General features: G+C 32.4%; 2 protein-coding genes across 14 annotated transcripts in view; one reads left to right on the plus strand and one right to left on the minus strand.

The window, feature by feature from the left end:
• nck1b (NCK adaptor protein 1b) overlaps window positions 1-23,196 on the minus strand; it is a 165,297-nt gene that overhangs the window by 133,393 nt on the left and 8,708 nt on the right. For 4 of the 6 annotated variants that reach the window (XM_073941382.1, XM_073941386.1, XM_073941384.1 and 1 more), the window contains exons 2-3: window positions 23,051-23,157; window positions 2,629-2,769 (exon numbers count right to left, since the gene is read on the minus strand). The gene's annotated coding sequence lies outside the window, so the exon portion shown is untranslated. Of the gene's footprint in view, window positions 1-2,628; window positions 2,770-8,735; window positions 8,855-23,050; window positions 23,158-23,196 lie in introns of those variants that run through there. The other 2 variants (XM_073941391.1, XM_073941389.1) reach the window with 2 other exon arrangements.
• Window positions 207-23,196, plus strand: part of wdr37 (WD repeat domain 37) — a 52,021-nt gene continuing 29,031 nt past the window's right edge. The window contains exons 1-8 of one of the 8 annotated variants that reach the window (XM_073940437.1): window positions 207-373; window positions 4,490-4,590; window positions 6,592-6,770; window positions 12,365-12,417; window positions 14,476-14,572; window positions 16,506-16,601; window positions 18,518-18,582; window positions 20,638-20,721. In XM_073940437.1, the coding sequence (XP_073796538.1) occupies window positions 12,412-12,417; window positions 14,476-14,572; window positions 16,506-16,601; window positions 18,518-18,582; window positions 20,638-20,721 (348 nt within the window). In that variant the 5' untranslated portion in view covers window positions 207-373; window positions 4,490-4,590; window positions 6,592-6,770; window positions 12,365-12,411. 8 annotated transcript variants of the gene reach the window in all.

Raw genomic sequence — 23,196 nt, forward strand, 5'->3', positions numbered from 1 at the left:
AACGAAGGTGCTAAATCCAATTAAGTAATTGTTTTCATAATTATTGGGCATTTTGCATTAAATATAAATTATTAAATCATTATATACATATGGACAAATTTGCGTTTTATGATTTAGATTCTGGTAGGAATATCACTGGGACTTTAATTTTGAAGTTTTACATCCGGTCGTATCTGTTATCATTTCCCTTTGCTTCACAGTCTGCCGATAGTGTCGGGATTGATCAAAAACACATCAAAGTGTGAACATCCCTCTGTGTTTTTGACAGAATCATTCGCGTGTTTCTTTGGATCATGCTGGAGGACTCCAACACACTCAATCCCATCATCAGCGCATGACAGTCGCGCTCAGATCAGCTGAAGCGGTCATAAATGTGAGTATTATTGCAAGCAGACGCGCCAGTGTCTGTCATAATGGAGGATTAGCTGATAATCAGGAGAATTACACTTTATCAGCAGCACAGACACGCATGATTTATAACGCTTGGTATGTTTGACTGTTTTAGTGGTGTTTAGTCGAGCAGGCCAGCTGACCTTGTCTCAGACTGATGTGTGTGAGCGCGCGCGAGTGTGTGTGTGCGCGCGCGTTTTAATGTTTATGATCTCATTTCGCTTGAAACTTACGCAATTATTCAGTTATACACGTGTGTAATGTGTGTAAAGCAACATAAAACATGTTTATATCCAAGTATTTCCTTGTTTCATATTAATAATAGTATATTTTAATCTATTATTTTTCACTTATTAGACTATTGGAGTACAGTTGGGTATATATTCGCACATTTGGACTTAATAATATAATTTAAGAAGCGTCATTAAAATCATATTATCAGATAATGGCTACCAAAATACATTGTTTATAGTCAATTAAATAAAACTTTTGTTGTTTGACGTACAGTAGCATAATAATGTAGAGAGCATGTCACAAGTAGGCATGGGCTGGTATAAGTTTCTGACGGTATGATAACCTTGGATAAAAACATCACGGTTTCATGGTATCACTGTATTGTGTTTACTGCTTGTCTTAGTAAAAAAAACACATTTTCCTCCATTTAACACAATATATATTACACTTTAGAAAACATTTATAGTATTTTGGAACAGTAAACATGTCAGGCTACGTAATTAAATTAAACAATTGACTTCTACTTTCTTAATTAGCGTCAAAAACACTGATTTCCTTACAACACAATAAAATAAAAACACTTGAGAAAAAAAAAACTCTACATATACCTTAAAAACAGTGTAACAAAACAGTTGTGCGATTTCAATACCTTGACTTTTCCAAACCACAGTAAATTTTGAAACCGGTTATCATCTCATGCCTAGTCATAAGTTGTCACTGTTCAAAAATGAACGAATGTGCAAATATAAAAGCAACCCTTAATCAATAAGCTGCTTCCTTTACTGAGAGCCTTCTTAAAAAGTAAATTAAGTCGTATGTTTTCCTAAAGCATATAGACATCTGAGAAAGCTTTAAAATGAGAAATAATCCTACAACATAGCAAGAATAATATAGTCGTATTGCCTTTTTATTTTTGGACAATATACCATGAAATGGTAGGCTCCATTGACATGCGGTGAGGTTTAAGGTTGGTGAGGCACTGACTTACAAATATATGCACCCAATGTATTTGCCAATATTGCGTTTCAGGTCTCATATCAGCATTCTTTATATACACATAGCAGGTATATACTGTGCCAAGGAAGAATGTAAAATGTATAGCGATTCAATATGCCTTCCAAAAAACATCAAGATGGACGCTACAGACAGCCAATAACAAGCGACACTCAGCACCACGGCGGATGCACGCTCTCTCGCACACACACACACCCACTGGTCTTAGCTTTCCTTGTAAATGAAGTCTTGAAGCTACTTAAGTTATCTTCGGTCACACCGTTCAGCTCCGGCATTGGTCGTCAATTATTTATTACTTCATGTTTTGATTGAAAGTCCCATTTTGAGAAATGTTTGAGCTGAAATAGTACATGCTCCATGTTTGCAGTCAGTCACTGAACAAGAATAACCGTGAGCTCACGCCCAACCCCTTCATCGCAGCTACTGCCTGCCTCACCTCATGTCTTTTCAGCGCAGCTGTACATCAGATCCTAACACTAAATAAGTGATAGACATACATGAAATACATTCCCTATTATATGGAAAGTGAAGACATAATAAGTATGTCTACAATGTATAAAAACATCTTAATAAAGCATTACATTTGTAGCGTACACTGAGTGAGCAAAAGCTCAGGCCTGTTTGCAAGGGATTGACATGAGGCACAGCTCGGTGCTGCCTCACCTCCCTTTAATATGCTGTAATTGAACAGGAAATATGCAAAATACAGCGCTTTTGATTGTAAAAGTTATTGTAATGTTTTGAATCATACAGAAATTGCATTTATAGCACAGATAAATATAGATTTTATCACTTGTATAGTACTCATGGTGGCTATTTCACTTGTTCTTTGTGACGTATGTATTAAAGTAAAACAATCATTACAGGATTTGACATCATCATAATTAACCCTGAAAAAGCCAAAGCAAGGCAAACACTACTCAATTACTGTAGTATAAATACAGCACGACAACATACCAAAGAAAGAGATCGACTTAAAATGTCACTTACCTGTATAATAATGATTTGATCATCTGTGAGTTTTTCTCCCCTTAGGCCTTATGTGGTCTTTGTCGCCATCTTGTGGCGGAACATCAACAGTCCTTGCTCTGCTCAGTATGAAAGGCTGATGGCCGCCAGCGCGCTGAAGCTCTGAAATGAGAAATATTTAAAATAAGCACTATCCTTATAAATAAACTGCATAACTGCAATCTAAACAACTACATTCTTTGAATGAGTGTGTGTGGATGTTTCTCAGAGATGGGTTGCAGCTGGAAGGGTTGCATAAAACATATGCTGGATAAGTTGGTGGTTCATTCCACTGTGGCCACCCCAGATTAATAAAGGGAATAAGCCAAAAAGAAAATGAATGCATGAACAAAAACATTCTCAGCTAAATAAAAAAAGCCTCAAAAGTACATTATGTTGTCCAACAGCTGCAATATTTAACAAAGTGTAGTGGGTTGTTTAGTCTCTCTTTAGTTCTAGTGTGGGCTGAGTAATAAACAAGGGTAAAGAGGCTGTATGAGTGCTGATATTGCTTTAATATTATATATATATTATTATTATATTATAGTTATTATAATAATAATAACTATTAGTAGGGCCAGTTTCCCAGAGATGGGTTGCGGCTGGAGAGGCATCCGCTGCGTAAAAACTTGCTGGATAAGTTGGCGGTTCATTCCGCTGTGGCGACCCCGGATTAATAAAGGGACTAAGCCGACAAGGAAATGAATGAATGAATAGTAGGGCCAGACAGAATCTGCGGACGTTTTTTGCTATTTCTGCTAAGAATTTTAGTAAAAATCTGCGGATTTCCAGCGGAGTATCATAACTAAAACTTTAATATATTAAATAAAATGTATTAAATTACTGAATAAAAACAGAATAAATTCAGATTTACACATTTACTCAAGTAAATAAACAGAATTAATAATGGGCTAAAAATCTGCAGAAATCAGCGGAAAATCTGCAGAATTCTGCGCGCGCAGATTCCGTGTGGGCCTAGTTATCAGCCAATCAGATTCAAGAACTAGACAGAATTGTTAAGTTATAAACAACAATATACACAAAACATGGTAGTTTTGATGTTGATCAAGTGATGTTGATGTGTGGATTTACTTCACACTGGAGCCAATAGAGTAGACACATCTAAGGGCTGCTACACACCAAGCCTATTTGACCATAAACAACTAGCACTGGTGAAACCCAACTGGGTTGTCTCTTTGCGTTGACTGGTTCCGTCAGGACCAAAAAAAAAAATAAATGAGCATGCGGTTTTGCGTTTGCTGAACGTGTCTTTCTACATCACGATGGGCAGTATCTGTTTTCTCAGTCAACAAATGGAAACTGAACTTCCAAGTATCGAAACGGCGTTCGGTGCTATTTTCACTGTAATCATCACTCACCACGGAGGGATTTACTCCTGTAAATATGTCTGATAATCTAATAATTCATATCATTCAGAAACAGAGCGTAAAATCAGCCTCATAAACATAGAAGTAGGAAGTTTCCAAAATTGCGTGGAAATTGCGAGGAGAAAACGTGTCTATTAGAAAACTATTTAAAAAAAGGTGCCTCTCAACACAAAAAGCTTGTTCAGTGTGATCACAGCCCAAAAAAAGCTGCATGTCGTACACATCCTGATGCTGCAAGTTCATCCTTCATGCATGTATCTCATATGATGTGTTCAAACCCACTAACCCCATCTGCTTTAACCCATTTTGTTTATTTCATGACTACTCCATCCGTCCATCCACCCACTCCTCTCTGTTACTGTATGTTATGTGAACACTGTCCCTCCTCGCCTGCTGCTTTTCCCTTCGTCATTGTCATGTTTGTGAACCGATAGATGGTGTTGTTCTGTGTTCAGGCCCTGGGCTTCCTGTTTGAGGTCTTCCTCTTCTTCATCACTTTAAGCAGTCGTCTGAGGATGTGTCTGCTTTGTTTATCATTCACTGCTCTCCATGGCTGGTATTTGTATTTTTGTTTTTGCATGCTTTTTATTAACATCATGTTTTAATATGTAATCATTCTTCATATTGTATGACTTTGTAAACTGCTTCCGCTGATATTAACACTCTGATTAAAGATCTGTGTTATTGTGGATGATGGCCTGCTTGCTTTTATTTGATACCCGGTTTAACCTTTATTTTAACCCTTCACCTAACATGATTGTCTTTAATATCACACTCATTGCTTCATCTTCTTCTTTTAAGCAGAATGCAAATATACAGGTCATATTTCACCCAGAAATAGACAAAAACAGGAAATTATTTTAAACTTTTAAAACACTTTTACATATTTATGTTGTTGTGTTATTTACTTGCATTTTCCCACAATAATTAAGCTAATTACATTTTAGTTAATTACTATTTGAAATTAGCATAGGACTAGGTGTGTTAATATGAAAATATCTCATACTTAATGCTTAAATATAAAAAAAAAATACAGTAATCAGTTCTTTGTTTCTTCTGTTTTTTTCATGTTTAAGTTCTTGTCTAGTTAATTTAATTGAAAATATTTTGAAGAATAAAATAGTAAAAATAATATATTTTTGTCGTTCTACAATAAGAATTACACTTAAAGGTGCAGTATGCAATTTTGACACCCAGTGGTTGAAGTAGATACTACATTCCTGGATCAAAACAAACGCAATCACAGATTGCCAGATTGAGAACCAACTGAAGAGAGTCTGATGATCAAGCCTAAAGGCTGATTTAAAGGTGCAGTAGGTGATTGTCTTCAGAAACATTTTTTGTTGTGCTAGTTGAAAGTCTCTTCCCATTCCAATAGTATTGATTAAAGTACGTGATCTAAATGTATTTATATGTATTTTTATTTTCTAGGTAAGGCATAAAACTAAAAAACGTTCATCCAATTAAATAGAGTCGGGCAGACATCTTTTATAATTGCGATAAGTAGCCCAAACTGTCTGTCAGCAAATGTAGATTTGAACAACTGTGCAACCATTTGTACGCAGCTTCGCCGTTTGTGCATTGCACGTTCATGAGAGAGATCGAGAGAGAAAGAGAGAGCGTGATCGGTAAAAACATGCTAAATCAAAACTTTTTAAAACCCTGAATCAATATTGGAGTTACACGCTGGAGAAAGGATGACACCTTGGCTAAAGGATTTCTTTTAAACGGGTTACATTCTGTGTTAAAACTATGTTAGCTTCACGCAAAGCTGATGTAACGTTTTTTTACAGCATCGATAATGTAGATTTTATTTAGTTTAACAACAAAACACAAGTAAATAGTGCTATTCCACCTAGCCAGCTTTACTGAGGACTTACTGGTTTTATATTCGCATCACATTGGTTCATTTTTGAACAATGATCACCTGTGACGCTCTCCTTATATTGTTTACCATGCTGCTCTAAATATTCAGTCAGATATAGCATGTCAGTTTGGCATCGTAATGAGTGTAATTCCTGCACGCCGCCGGACAAGCACTAGTTGCTTTTAACACATGAGAGAGGGCTCTGCTGTCATCTTTAAGGTGCGAGTGCTCGTGTTTCAGGAGGCGTGGCTCTGGACAGCAGGGGAGGGACTGTGATTCAGAGATTTAAGCTAAGCTGTTAGCTGTTGTGGAAGATCACCTACTGCCCCTTTAAACTGTGGTCTAAATATAAGCAGTAGCACTCGACAGAAGGAATATTTTCCATATTAAAAGAAGTCCTAACCAACACCTGAAATGTATATATTAGAAACAGCTTCTATTTCTTGCAGCTGAACAACAGAAAACTGACAATGATCAGCTCAGGTACACCTCATGTACTTTATTCAATGTTAAATACTAACAATGCGAGTTTTAATGCCATTTTACCTGACATTTATTGCCATACTACTGAAAGCAGCAGCAGATAGTTTTCCTTCAATCGTTTAAAATTGAGCTTTAGATTGAACAAACACACATTATATTTGCCCTGTGCTGTAGGATGGAGCAAACCCTTGCTGTCTGATTGCTCAGTTTCAGGTAGGAAGTGCGTATCGGGACGTCACTGAGGAGTGATGCCTGTTGAAAGTGGAAACAGCGCAGCCGCCCGTCAAGTCAAACAGAAGCGCAAATCGCACAGTCTCTCCATTCGGAGGACCAACAGCACCGAGCAGGACAGGACAGGCATGCAGAGAGACATGCTGGAAGGACAGGTACCTTTCTCTTCTCCTCTTAAACCTGTCTGAGCACATTTAGATCCAGTTTTTGGTTGTATAGGCTAGAGGAAACCATTGAGTTATACTTCTGGTGTGCTGTCAAGAATGAGACAAAGCCAGTTCAGTGACATTGTTTTTGATATCTTGTTTGTTTTGTATTAATAAAACACAGAGTCATGACAGCTGGGATATGATATGTGTGTTTACATAGTCAACGTGTTATGGTACTTATTGTTTCATAATAGCTCTTTTTTTTCATAATTTTTTTTGTGCATTTTTTAGTTTATAGATTAATAAAACAAAAAAAAAAATTAACGTAGTAACGTAATGCATTACTTTCCGTAACTAAGTAATGCAACTAATTGCTTTTTTTGGGGAGTAACTCAATATTGTAATGCATTACTTTCTGAAGTCACTTTCCCCAACACTGCATATATGAATATATAAATGAGACATAATATTATGAAAAACTTTCCCCAGTGATGGGTTGCAGCTGAAAGGGCATCCACTGCATAAAACATATGCTGGATAAGCTGGCGGTTCATTCCGCTGTGGCGACCCCAGATTAATAAAGGGACTAAGCCGAAAATAAAATTAATGAATGAATTATGAAAAAGAAAGGACAAATTGTGAATAATAACAACATGTAACTGTGATTTATAGTATGTGTGTTTGCATAGCTAGTGTGTTATTTTATTATATTTTTAGAAGGGAATAGAATAATCACAAAGTTAATAAAATTAAAAAATGGTTATGTGAAAATCCATCCAAAAAAGAAAATATAATTTACTAAATATGTTTAAATGCTGCTACTAAAAGTGTTCAAAGTAACTCTTATTGTCTGTGTTTAATTTTAACTTTAACTCCAGCCATCATTAAACATGCAAAAAAGTAAAACAAAAGCAAAGAAGCTTTGAGGCAAATTTAAGTGTAATCAGCTAATGCATTGATTTTGGTATTCCTTTAATACTACAATAAGAGGTGACATTATAAAAAAAAACTGTTGTAAATAATAATAAAAGAAAGAAAAAAAACTACTTTTTTTAAAAATATACTATGGACAGGGTTCATGCACATTTTTACTACAGAAATTCCAGGAATTTTAAGTCAATTTTCTTGACCTAATGTTCCATGTAATGTCTACATATACATGGTAAATCATATGAAATGTTTTAACTTATAACAGCATATCATAAAACAAGCAATAGTTTCAATTAATTTTTATGTCTATGTAAAGTAGATGATGCTTACACGGCACTAATAATGTGAGAGCATGTTTTGGCCAAGAAAAGAAAAGAAGTAAAAACAACTAACCTCCATTCCAATATACAGATATTTGTCAAACTGATTTTAGATAATGCTAATAGTTTATTAAACTAGTAATCGTAGGTAAAACTACTTCTATTGTAAAGTCGCGATCACACTGCACTTTTCGCTCCATAGACTTCCATTCATAGGCATGCCAGTGAGGCAGACCAGAAACGCAAGCACGTGCGACAAGTTTCACGTTTCACTGCATTCGAAAGTTCAAAGCCTGCGAAATCACATCAGGTAATTGCGTGAGACCAATAGAAGATCATTTAAAATGAGAAATTTAAAATATGGCGCAATCGCTCACTCGTATTAACGTCTAATCATATTGTTAACCCCGCCCCTTTTCGCTGCGATGTATGACAGAATTTTGCAAGCACAAGCTCTAGTGTGACCGCAGTCGATTTGGACACAAACGTCTGCTAAGTGATTAGGTGTAAACGTAATTTCCATGACTTTTCCAAAACCTTGTGGGTTTTTCCTGTTTTTTCCAAAACTTTTTTTCAGGCCTTGAAAATGTCAGGTCAAAATTCCATGACTTTTCCATGACCGTATGAACCCTGTTTATAAATGTCACAATCGGTGTCGCACCACAGACGATCAAGACTGAGATTATCAAAAACACACATTTATTTACAAACTCGCACTTACTACACAGGAACATGGAACACAGGCATCATCGGGGATGTGACAATACATAGCCGGAGAAAGACTGAACACAGGAGTAGAAATACACAAGACGTAATTAAACTGAATACACACAGGGGTGAGACACAGGTGGAGATACTGAAACATTAACACAGGGCGGGAAAACAGAACAAAGGAGTCACATGACATAGACAAACACAGGGGACACCACATGACACAGAACCACAAGACATGTGACAATAAATGCAATATTACAATGGCGTTTGGATCCATGTGAACATGCGGTGTTGTGTGAATTATTTTATCATAAATTAATAAAAATATATAATATAAAAGAACTCTCTTTAAAAAAAAAAAAAGTGAAAATCCAGCACCACACTCTCATTCTCCAAAACAAATGAATGACATTTTATTAATATAATTTTCTGTCCTTAATTAATCTTCTATGTCCTATTATTATACTGTAAAATTGTATGTTTTGACACACAGTGTATTGTAATGAATGCATCCAAACCTAATCACTGAACATGCAACATAATAAAATCTATAATTACACACTGTAAAATAACAAAAATAGCCTAATTATATTACATTTAAGAAGGTCTCTGGTTCGAGTCCCTGCTGGGTCAGTTGGCATTTCTGTGTGGAGTTTGCATGTACTCCCCGTGTTGGCGTAGGTTTACTCCGGGTGCTCCGGTTTTCCCTAGAGACGACGAGCTGGTGTTTGCTAATTGCCATCGCTTTCTCTCTCTCTATTCAATTCAGTTCAATTTAATTTGATTCAATTTAATTTAAATGTGCTTTGTTTGCATGATTTGTCAAGTATTTCCAAAGCATTGCAGATTACATAGACAATGAATAAATCATAAAGTGATTATATATAATCACAACAAAAACACAACAAAAAATGCATACCGAAATAAGTTTGTAAGTCGCTTTGGATAAAAGCGTCTGCTAAATGACTAAATGTAAATGTAAGAAATAAAAAGACTAATGATAATTAAAAATATAGTGAAAGAGAAAATATATTTTTATCAGCGATAAATTATATTATTTATTAAAATATAATATCAAAATATCATCCAAGAAAAACATAACTCAAAACAAAAATAAAACGAAACAAAAATAGCAAAGCAAAACAAAAACTAAAATTAAAAACAAAAATTAAAACAAAACTAAATTAAAATAAAACTAAATTAAAATACAAAAACAAGTTAAACCAAACAAAAATTAAAACAAAACTTAAACAAAATTAAACAAAAACTGAATTAAAAAAACAAATTAACAAAATTAAAATAAAATAAAACAAAACAAAAAAACTAAACTAAAAATAAAATTACAGTCCAAACACATGCGCTATAGGTGAATTGGATGAACTAAATTGCCTGTGTGTGTAAATGAGTGTGAATGGGTGTTTCCTAGTACTGGGTTGGGGCTGGAAGGGCAACCGCTGCATAAAACACATGCTAGATAAGTTGGTGGTTCATTCTGCTGTGGTGACCACTGATAAATAAGGATCTAAGCTGAAGGATAGATAGAATGAATGAATACATTACATCTTTAATTAAATAGAAATAGCATATAACTTAAATGCGAATGAAATGTTAAAGTAGAACAGAATAGCAAATATTTAAAAGGTCGCTGTAAAAATTAAACGCCACAGTCAAAGTCCAAGTCATACAAACAGATGGCCACGGTTAAGCATTTCTGTCAATGAGTGTTTTCATCAGTGTTTGGGTACTGTAACATATCTCTGGAATTTCCATCCTCTAACACATATCGTTTGTCTTAAATGAGTCTGTTATCGACACACTCATTCCCTACACAAACATGCCTGGAGTTACCATCAGTGATAAGAGACGCCTGTGCTCTCGTAAATTAAAATAATCGACAAGCCTTCCATTCAAATAAAGCCCTTTATCAACGACTCCTCAACTTATAAGTCTCCTATAGTTAAAAGCTTATTCCTTTTAACCTAATATAAGCCTTTAAGCTTAATACTGAAGTGAATACTAAAAAGCTTTGGTTATTGTGGCAACAAGAAGATTTAAAACATGATGCCATTCACTCGCCTGTTTTATTGATACGCAATGTGGGGTAAACTATGCTTTGTGCCTTCCAGATCCTTCTCTGCTCTATAGCTTCATTCATTTTTAAAGAGCGGCCCATGCTGGGCTTCGATTGTCCAGTCAGGTCCTCTGTGAGGTCATTTCTGATTGGCATCTCCTACTGTAAACCGTTCACTGGATTTGGACTATAACGCCTTTCACCCGCTCAGTGCTGGTATTATGTTTTGGGACGGCGAGCTGGTGTTTGCTAATTACCTTCGCCTTCTCTCTATCTCTATATTCAGTTTAGTTTAATTTCCTTCGATTTGATTCAAATGTGCTTTATTTGCATGACTTTTCAAGTATTGCTAAAGCATTGCAGATTACATAAACAATGAATGAATCATAAAGTGATTATATAACATGTATACAAAACACACAACAAAAAAAATATGCCTACACAAATAAAAAAATAAAAGACTATTATTATTAAAGAAAAAAAGTTTATTAATTTTAAAATATATTCTTAAAATATGTTTAAAATATGTTCTTTCAAGAATAACAAAACTCAAAACAAAAATAGCAAAGCAAAACAAAAACTAAAGTTAAAATTAAAAACAAAAAATTAAAACAAAACAAAATTAAAATAAAACAAAAATAAAATGAAACAAAAACTGAATAAAAAAAACTAATTAACAAAATTGAAATAAAACAAAAAACTAAACTAAAACTAAATCAAAAATAAAATAAACAAATCAAAACAAAATTTAAATAAAACAAAAACTAATACAAAAACTAAACAAAACTAAAATAAAACTCAACAACAATACAAACAACAACTTAAACAAAAATTAAAACAAAAAACTAAATTAAAATAAAACAAAAAAAACTAAACTAAAACAAAACAAAACTAAAATATAAAACAAAAATTAAAACAAAAAACAAAACAAAAAAAAAACTCAAATGAAACACATGACTGTAGATTCATTCAGATAGTTTGTAATGTTTTAACTAGTTTTGTTACACAATAGTGATTAAGCAGCAATAGTAAAAATACAGTTAAAAACAATAATAAACTGTATACTTGGTTTTAATTTCAGTTTTAGTATTGGCATAGAAGTTATATAGTTATTGGCATAGAAGTTTTTTAACAGTATTGCCAAAGCATTTAAATGTAAAATAAAATATGGAATATATTTACATCATCAGAAAATACCATATACAAAAAAAGAGGCGGAAAGAAGACAAAAACAAAAAAGAAAAAAAAACTTCTAATATTAATTTGAATAAGTACAATAATTTTTTTAATGGTGTACACATTTCGCAAAGTCTCTCTTTTATCAATCTAGAGTTCAGTCTCTCTCTCTCTCTCTCTCTCTCTCTCTCTCTCTCTTTCTCTCTCTCATGAGTGCAGCTGGTATTGACAGAGTGCAGACTGGCTTTGACTCTGGTTTTCAGCATGAATTCTTGTGTTATTTTGGCATGACGGATACATCATGTAGTTCTGGAGTTGTTTATATGGACGTAGCGGCTCTAAACTGCACAACAGCAATGTTTGTTTGTGGATTGCTTTCCTTTGTGTAGCTTTAATCAGGCTGAAAGACTTTACTTGGGACCTCTTATCCTTGATAATGGAGGTAAGTTAGTTTGGTAAATTAGTTATGAATAGTTTTATGGATAGAGATGTGTTAGCTGTGTTTTATTTTAATGCCCTTTTAAGGTTTCACTGTGGTATTTTTCTGTAGTTGCAAATGCTGTTAAAATTATGGTGATTTAAGAAGATTTTCTGCTCTCATTTTGATGAAGTGGTGTTGAAGCCCAAGAGATGTATAAAATGTATAGATATTTAATGTTTGTGAATATCAAGACATTTTATGTAATCCATAATCTATTGTTAACAGTTTAATGTATTGATTTATATTGTATTTGTATTACATACATCGTTTTCACACTTTATTGTTAGCACTTTGGTCAACTTTGTTGTTTTAAAGTGCAGTATGAATGCAATTTAATAGAAACAATGCAAATGAATCGATTAAACAAATTTAGATGTATTATTTCAGAACAGCGGTCTATTTAACATTTATTTAAATTAGGGCTGCACAATGTATGGTTTCAGCATTGATATCGCAATGTGTGAATCTGCAACAGCCACATCGCAGGACCAGCAATGTCAAGTTGGGATTATAGTTGATCAGCATCACAATTCAGAAAATGTGATTTGCAGTCTTCGCAAAGTTTAACCCTAAAATAGAGTGAAAGGTTTCCATTTGGATGTGTTTTTAAGACCTGTGACTGTGTACAATTTAAGCAAACTTAAACCAAGTGGTTATAGTGGTACATAAACCAAAATCAGTTGTATTTAATTACTTGAACTATGAAGACTCTACACTGTACAGTGTTATTTTATCTACTATGATAAAATGTCTTGCACCTCAGTAATTTGTATTTGTTTAATTGTACAGTACTTTATGCAGATACTTCCAATAAACCCAGATACAAAATAATCCCAATCAATGTAAACATATGAATTCATTCTAAATAGAGTTATACGTGATCTTGTGAATTTACTCATATCGCAATATACAGTTATATGAGTCACAATTATTCGCCCCCCTTTTCATTTTTCTTTCTCTTTTAAATATTTCCCAAATTATGTTTAACAGAGAAATTAATTGTTCACAGTATTTCTTCTGAAATAAGTCTTATTTGTTTTATTTTTGCTATAATAATAATAATAATAATAATTATATATATATATATATATATATATATATATATATATATATATATATATATATATATATATATATATATATATATATATATATATATATATATTTTTTTTTTTTTTTTTTTTTTTTTTTTACATTTTAAGGTCAATATTATTAGCTCCTTTAGCAATATTTGTTTTCGATTGTCTACAGAACAAAGCACAGTTATACAATGACTTGCCTAATTACCAGATTAGGCAAGTGTTTGAATGTTTGGATATCATTAGGTGTAGTAATTAAAACAGTAAAATGATTTACATAACAGATATAGATAAAAAATAAAGTTTCAAAAGCATATTTTACCATAAACTTTAGGAACTTCAGCGCTATTTAATGTGATCTTTTATTTTAACTAAACTATTAGATGTACATTTTCATAGATTACATTTCCATGCAAACCTATGAAACAAGATGTTTGTTAGATATAGTTTTAGAACAGTAAATATTTTATGCAGTTTAGAACTGAACAGATTTTCCATGAACGTTTAGAGTTATAGAATTACAAGATACAGTTTTTATTTATTTATTTATTTATTTATTTATTTATTTATTTATTTATTTATCAGTAGTGCTGGGCAAGGATTAATTGTAAAAAATTGCATGCAAAATAAATGTTGTCTTTACTTATCCAGCATATTTTTTACACAGCCGATGCCCTTCCAGCTGCAACCCAGTACTGGGAAACATCCATACACACTCATTCACACTCAACGGCCAATTTAGTTTATACATATACATACTAAATATGTATAATTAAATGTATATTTTGGATACAATTATTCGCCATTAGTCTTTGCCCAGCAGTATTCATTAGCTTTAAGTAGCTAGAATGTAACAAAACACAGCTTGTTTGTTATGACTGAAGTGTGCAGTTGTTTTGATTATGCAATATGGATTAATGCAGATTATTTTAATTACCAGGACTCCAAGTTGCCGATGGCTTTAAGGAGTAACTTACTGGACCTGTTCGGACAAATCGAGCGAGAGTTTGAAAATCTCTACATCGAAAACTTGGAATGTGAGTATTAACCAAGTAACCTATGCATTTTTTTTTTCTCTCATAATGTTTAGATCATTTATATTTCAAGTCGTGGTGTGCATGAGGTGACTAATGAAGTGAGTAAACCCTGTAATCTTCTACATATTTGAACTAAGCTGCTTTCACAATTACTGCGTCCTCAATATCTGAATAATTAATCAGTTTGCTGGTTACAGCTTTCAGAAATACTTGATTTTGGTCCGTGTTGTTGTGTCATGTGCAGTGTTTGGGTGCAACTAGTTACAAAAATCCACTGGAAACGTAAAATACCAGATTACTTTTCATTTTAGGCCATTTAATTTATTATTAATTTCAGTTTAAGTTTATTATGCATTTAATTTAAGCTATTATTATAATATACTTGAAATATTGCATGTAAATTCAACAGTTCTATATGAATCGATTCAGAAAAGTAGAGTCATTGGATTTTTTTTTGTTTATATTTAGCAATTAGCAAGAGTGTTGCAGATGCTTAATAATAATATAAAATAAAGCTTTTGTGCTGTTGGGGATGTTTATATCAACAAGAGCTGCACGATTAATCAAAAAAAGATTGCGATCTTGATTCGACCCCCTAGACGATCTTAATCCAGCATTTCTACAATTACGCCAATCATATTTTCAAGTTCAGGGCAGAAGCAAAGGCGGCTGCACGAGTCTTCTCATTGTTTCACACACATTGTTCAGCGACATAGACACTTGCAAATGATGTTGAAATATACTGTATAATATACTGTATTTATTAGGTATAATTCACCCAAAAATGTCATTTTGTCTTCATGTAATGATGTATTTGTGGCCGTGAAATCACATGTGATGCGAGCTGCTGACCGTGAGCTGTTACCAAAGAGAGGGCAGGCGTGCGCACGTCTACTTTAGTTAACAGAACCTGCATAGGCTGAGAATAACCGGTAATAAAGCTGTAAATAACATTCAGTTTGTAGCACAGAGAGATCGTTTGAGAGCCGCGTGGGAAGTATGAACAGCACTCAGCAGTGAAAATGAAACCGAAAGCAAGCACATCATATAAATAATCATATCGCATTTTAGAGTTATAATTACGACAAGCGTTTATTATGTTTTTTCTTTCATAGCGAACACAGAGTGTTGTGCAATAAATGTTTACAATGTCAGTATACCTACTCCAGCCTATAAAATGTTGAATATAATGCAAGAGGGAATCTGATAATGACAAATGTCTGTGAATAAATGGTCTAATAATGTTGTCAATGACAGATTGCAAGCTCATATCTCAAACATAATGTAACATCGGAATTATTATAAGCAGAATATAATTATTTAAAGAAACCAGTAGACTTACACAAAATATTGTTGTTATTTTACATCTACAGAATCGTGAGAAAATCTTGATCTTTATTTTAAGCAAAAAAATCAGGATTGTCATTTTAGCCAGACTTGTGCAGCTCTAATATCCACTTAGGGGTGATTTTGAGGCTTAATTTGGCCACAACTTTCTCTGTTTGTAATGTATGTAATCATTTGTAGTGACAAATCTTATTTTTACACATATTTTGGGACAATTCTTTGAAAATTTTTCAAAATTCAAATTGACTACCTTTTCATTATGTTGGTGACTGTTTTTGCCCCATTGACTTCCATTATAACGACATTTTAGATTGCAAAGCTGTGAGTTATATGAAGTACAGTGCGAGTGCATGCAAGTGTGCATGCATGTGCGAGTGCCTGCTCAAGTAACTAAATTATTTTTCGAAGTAACCTGAGATGTAATTTCAATACAATTTTAATGATGCAATTAGCTATGAATTTCTTTTTTTTGTTGTCACTTACCAAAGACTTGTCCTGCATTATCCCTAACTTAATATATCAATGAGAAAATCTGTTTTCCCCCCTCAGTTATTATGTTTATATTATGAGCTGTGTTTCTGTACAGTGCGGAGAGAGATCGAATCGCTAAATGAGCGTCTGTCAGGAGAAGGACAGACAGTCGAGGGTGGTGATCTGAGCAAAGGAGCCCTGAAAACTAAAGGTAAAAACACAACTGACGTTCAGCTTTTGTTTAGCGCCTGCATCCATTAGAGCAGATCATTGAATAAGCTTCTGAATAAATAATAACGTTGACTTCGGTGAATCAAGAGGCGAAGCGTTATCAACTTCTGATGGTACACTGAGGTCTTGTCGAGTGAATAGGGCTGAGCAATAAATATTGTTTTTTATTTATTTATATTTATTATTTATGTATAATAAATTTTTTTTTTAAATAATAAAATTTTTATTTTTTATTTATTCATATAATTTGTATTTGTTATTTATAATAATACTTAATTTTTTTTTATTTTTTTTTATTTAAAACTTTATTAATTTTATTATAAATATTTTATAGTATTATGTTGTTATTATAATTAATTTATTATTATTATTATTTTCATTTATCATATTTATGTTGTTTATTTATTTGTCATTTTTATTATTTATAATAATAATATTTGTTTATAACATTAGTTTTATTATTCATATTATATTATTATTATTAATATTATTATAATTTATCATTATTTATATTATTCATTAATTTATATTATTTTTATTTATTATTTATAATAATATTTGTTTATATTATTCTTTTCATTATTATTTGTGATGTTATTATTATTATTTATATTACTTTTCATTTTTATTTATGTATAATATTAATATTATTACTACTATTACAGATTATTTATTTATATTATTTATGTTTATTCTTTATAATACTATTAATTTTAATAATAACATTTGTTTATTATTATTAAATTTATTATTTGCATTATTATTTACCATTTTAATTATTATTTTTATTATTTATAATGATAATAATAATAATAATAATTATTATTATTATTATTACTTTATTTATCATAATATTTATTTATCATAATATTTGATTTGCTGCTTATTGTCAGCGTTTATTCTGGAGGTGTATTTGCATTTAAAACAAAGCTAACATTATTTTAGGCAACCCTATGTAGTTTATCCTTTCTTTAATTCTGTATCATCACATTCACGTTGAAATGAAACACAAGAACTACTTAATTAATCCCAGTAATATATTTGTCTCCATTTCGATCAGTAATTGTAATAAAAATAATAATCAAATAAGAAACCTGTTGATAACTGGGAGGCATTTTTAAATAACAGACTGGGAGATGAGCTGAATAAATTCATAAACGGTCACTGTTTGACTTCAGGTCTGTTTATTTAAGTACTTGTGGCTTGATATTCATTGATAATTGTTTCACACTCTTCTAGGTTAGGGGTTTGGGTGTTTCATCAGTTCCCATTACTAACAGAAGAATATAATCATACCGCCATTTAATCTCCTAAAAAATTTACTGATTTTCTACTGATTAGATTTGAGCCCCTTTTCGGTTATGCTTAACAATGGCTATGTTCAAAAAGCGAGGTTTGTTTTGTTTTCAACTCGAGTGTAATGTAGACGTACTTAAAAGCATAGTTCACCCACAAATGAAACAATATTCACCATTTGCTCACTCGTTTCAAACATTCATGAGTGTCTTTATTCTGTTGATCACAAAAGAAGGTATTTTGTAGAAATCTGAAAACCTGTAACCATAGACTTCCATAGTATTTGTTTTTCTACTATTGAAGTCAATGGTTACTGGTTTTCAGCATTTTTCAAAACATTTTCTTTTGCATTCAACAGAAGAAATAAACTCATAAATGTTTAAAATGAGTCAAGGGCGAGACAGAATGACAGGATTTTCAGTACTACCCCTTTGTGAACTACCCCTTTTAACTGAAGACAACAGACTACTAATACTACTACTATTACTACTACTAATGCCGCTGCTACTACTACTACTACTACTTATAATAATAATATTAATAAACAGAATGCATATATTTGTGTTTCCCTCATCGTCCTTCATGATTTCTTCTACACAGCTAGTCACAGCACAAGTCAACTGTCCCAAAAGTTGAAGACGACATACAAGGCCTCCACTAGCAAGGTATGGCTGTATCTATACGGGTTTCTCTCGCATATTTTTTGCTCTAGATTAAACTCTTATTGTGGGCCGAGCTCAGAATATTTCTCTCTGTAACATCACTAATCTCTAGACTTCTGTATCTCAGTGCAAAGTCCCTTTCTTTGCAGCCGGCTTAGAGAATTTTGCTGCTTAACAAGTAGATTCGTCATAGTTAAACGAGCTGTAGAAGAGTCACAATACCAAAATATCAATGCAATATCATGATGTGTACTGAATCACAGGATGGGTTGCAGTTTTGTAAATGGCATTCCTTCATTCAATTTCCACAATTAAAGAGATGGTTCACATAAAAGTGAACATTTAGTTATTATTCTCACCCTGGTGTTGTTTTAATAATATATGCCTTACAGTATATAGACTATTATAGTACACATATTTTCATGTAAATCATGGTAAAAATGAGAGCCATTTTTTTCAGATATAAAAATGAATGACATTGAACAGTATGTTCTTAACTATTAAGAAAAAGAAATATTATATATATATATATATATATATATATATATATATATATATATATATATATATATATATATATATATATATATATATATATATATAAACATTATATTTTATAACATTACATAATAATATATTTTGTAATATTACATTATTTTATATATTATATTTTATTATATTACATTACATTATATTATATTAATTATATTATATATATTATGTTATACTATATTTTATTATATTACATTACATTATATTAATTATATTATATATATTATGTTATACTATATTTTATTATATTACATTAAATTATATTATATATATTATGTTATACTATATTTTATTATATTACATTACATTATATTATTATACTTGTCTTAATTATCCGGAATAGAATTCATGAGCATTTATGTGGTTATAAATTTGTATAATATAAAACAATTCAGAATTATTTATGGAATTAATTGAATAAAAATATTGAATGTAGTACAAAATCCAATTCTTGAGAATCTTCAGATATTATGTATTTTTAAACATGCATTATATTATATTTTATTATACACAGTCATGTGAAATAAATTAGGACACCCATGAAAGCCTGGGTATTTTGTAATTTTTTATTTTATTTTTTTAATATATATAAATATGGTTATTTAATCTCAATTTTAAGAATGCAAAATGATTAAAGCATTACTACTAAACAATTAAAACTGAAAAAAAACTTTTCAAGACCGTCTGTAAATGTAATTCTACAAAACTGCATATTCTAACTGAGGAAAAAGTTAGGATACCTCACGTTTAATCAAACTTAAAATGGCTCAAATCGCAGACAAGTATATCACAACAGATGCACATTACTAGTAAATCAATACACAGCTATTTGAATAAGTCTTAAAACAAATACCCAGGCTTTCATAGGGTGGCCTAATTTTATCACATGACTGTTTATAATGATATTTAAATACATGTTTTATATTGTGGGGTAAGCAATTGTAAATATATATTATTTATTTTTCACATATACTATATTATATTATATTATATTATATTATATTATATTATATTATATTATATTATATTATATTATATTATATTATATCCAAAAAAGAAAGTACACTTTCCTTTATCCCCAACTTTTTGGTTATACATTTGTATGATGCAAAATTATTCAGAATATAGAGTAAAGAGTTTTACTGAAAGGTTGAATTCAGTACAAAATGAAAGACTTAAAATAATAATAACTGCACTACTTGGTTTGGTTATTATTTGCTTATTTCTCCTTTTAGTTACTGTTTTAGTTTTATAGTTCCCTTATAAAATGTTTACACCCCTGATGCACCCATTAAACCCAAATGGCTGTTTGTAATCAAACACAGTAAGGCAATTAAAAAGCTGATGTTATTGCAGTAATTTTCAAGACTTGGCCTATTATTAAAACAAAGCACCAGTTTGCTTGTAGACTCTTGAATTTAGAGCTGATTGGTGCTGATTCAGATTTGTAACGGTTTGATCCTCATGGATTACAATTTTTCTTTTCTCCCGGTTTCACTGATGTAGCGCTCAAATTCTTTCCCGGGGAAAGTAGGTGGACCTCGCAACTTCAATGTGGGGAACTGGGAGTTATGGGGTGGAGACTCATGGGTAATTAATCCTCAGTGTGCCAAAACGCATGAACTATCCAACAGTTGGGGGTCATAACCCAATAATCATGTGCCTGAAACAAGCCACCAATCTGCTTACTTGCCAACCTCTTAACACTAATGCAGCATTAGACTACATTAACATAGACAGTAAGACTTTGGCTTTGTTATGATCAATGGTGAGCATCAAGAAATATCGCTTAAGGATTTTTTGAACTGTTGGCTTGGCTTGGAAATCGTTTTTTTCTTCTTAGACAGCAAATCTTACTTCATTCAAGCATTTGGCCAGAGCAAAGTGAATAAACTGAGCTTTGTTATGAATCAGAATGTGCAAGTTCTTCTGTAAAAATAATAAACTATTACATGTTTTGTGACCAATAATAAAACAAAAAAATGCCATGGCCAAATATTTTGGTGGTGTCAATGTGGGTCAGATTTGCTGGCAGGAAGAGAAACAGGAACGGTTGTGTAAATCTAACAACCTTTTTATTTTTATTTTTTATACCATATTCTGGCTTAGATAGATAGTAGATCTGACTCAATTGAATCCGTGTCCTTTTGGTGACATTTTGGTTCTAACAAACTGACTGTAAACCAAAACGAAAAGATCTTTAACTCTGTTTGTAATTAAATTGACACTTTATAACCTTGATCCCCCTGCTGAGTAGTTCTGTAATGTGGTATCCCTCATTCAACCCCTTCCCTTCAAAACGGTAGACATGACAGAAGACAAAAGCACAACGGCTAAACCACATTCAAGTGAACAGTAGATGATGTTTGTTTAGTCGGTGTTGAAAATGCTCTCATTTGTTTTTAGTGTATTTTTAAATCTAAATGTACACCTACTTTAGTCTGCTTTTCTTATACCATAAACTATATTGAAAATGTTAAGTTTGGGATAAAGTACAGTCTGGAGGTTGTTCTGACAGAAATGAAAACAGCTGATGGAGTATACACTAACCCCTGCATTATTCAGACACAAGATGACACCAAACAGTCAACGCAAAGCTGACAAACAAGAACAACTGATGGAGTATACATTAACCTGCGCATTATTCAGACACAAGACGGTGCCAAAAAGTCACACCGCAAATCTGACGAAACGAAAAAGGCTGAAGGAGAATACACTGACCTGCACGTTATTCAGACACAAGATGGTGCCAGTCGAAAACACAAAGCTTAGAGTAACGAAAACAGCTGATGGAGTATACACTGACCTGCTCATTATTCGGTTTCAATATGGCACCAAATGGTCAAAAACACAAAGCTGACAGAAACAAAAAATGCTAATGGAATATACATTAACCTGTGCATTATTCAGTCACAAGATGGCACCCAACAGTCAAAAAAAAAGCTGACAGAAACGCAGCTGATGGATCATACACTAACCTGCGCATTTAGTCGCCAGATGGCGGCAAATGGTCAAAACTGCAAATCTGACAAAAAGACGAAAACAGCTGATGGAGTATACACTAACCTACGATTCAGACGTAAAATGGTGATAAACAATCAAACCGCAAATCTGACAGAAACGAAAACAGTTAATGGAGTATACACTAACCTGCGCATTATTTAGTCGCAAGATGGAGCTAAACAGTCAAACCGCAAAGTTGACAGAAACGAAAACAGTTGGTGGAGTATGTACTAATATCCGGATTATTTGGTCGGAAGATGGCACCAAATGGTCAAAAATGCAAAGCTGACAGAAAACAAAAACAGCTGAAGAAGTATACACTAACCTGCGTATTATTCAGTCACAAGATGGCGCCAAAGAGTCAAATCACAAATCTGACCGAAACGAAAACAGCTGATGGAGTATACACTAACCTGCACATAGTCACAAGATTTTGTTTGCTCATCGAAGACGTGATGCCCTTTAAATTTGTTGGAACTCAAGTTTTGGTTACCTGGACTTTCCAACGGAAACCTTAAAAAATGTATCATTATAAAGATCCTAATGTAGGTTTCAGAGTTTTGAGGTTTTAGGATGACATGAGGTTGCGTGATCTTTAAAACAAATCAACATTTTATGGATCTCAGAGAATATTTAAGTAACTTTCCTCAACAGAAACTATCATTGATTTTTAGCAAACTTTAGGTTACAATTAAATCATAAAATTGCAAAACACACGCAGTACTTATGTAGTTACTATAGAAAAACCTCAGGGACTTGATTTCAAACTACTTTTCTAGTTATTGTAAGTTCAAGGCATTTCATGATTGTCTTTGAACATGTTTTATTGAGCTTGGTCATTTACTACGGGATATTGTTTTGTAATATTAAAGAGCATTTTCACAGGGCTCGATGTGCTTGCTGTGTTTGCTCTTACCTTCAGTGACATTTGGAGCTCAGCTGTGCTTCTGAGTAGTTAGGCTGCATATTGACATGCTTGCATTCCTTCCTTGAGTCCATCGCTTTCTTGAAGTCATTTGCTTCCTGTGAACGTTAGAACAATCTACATCAATACTTCTTTAT

This window comes from Danio rerio, chromosome 24, assembly GCF_049306965.1.
Source record: "Danio rerio strain Tuebingen ecotype United States chromosome 24, GRCz12tu, whole genome shotgun sequence".
Classification (NCBI taxonomy): Eukaryota; Metazoa; Chordata; class Actinopteri; order Cypriniformes; family Danionidae; genus Danio; species Danio rerio.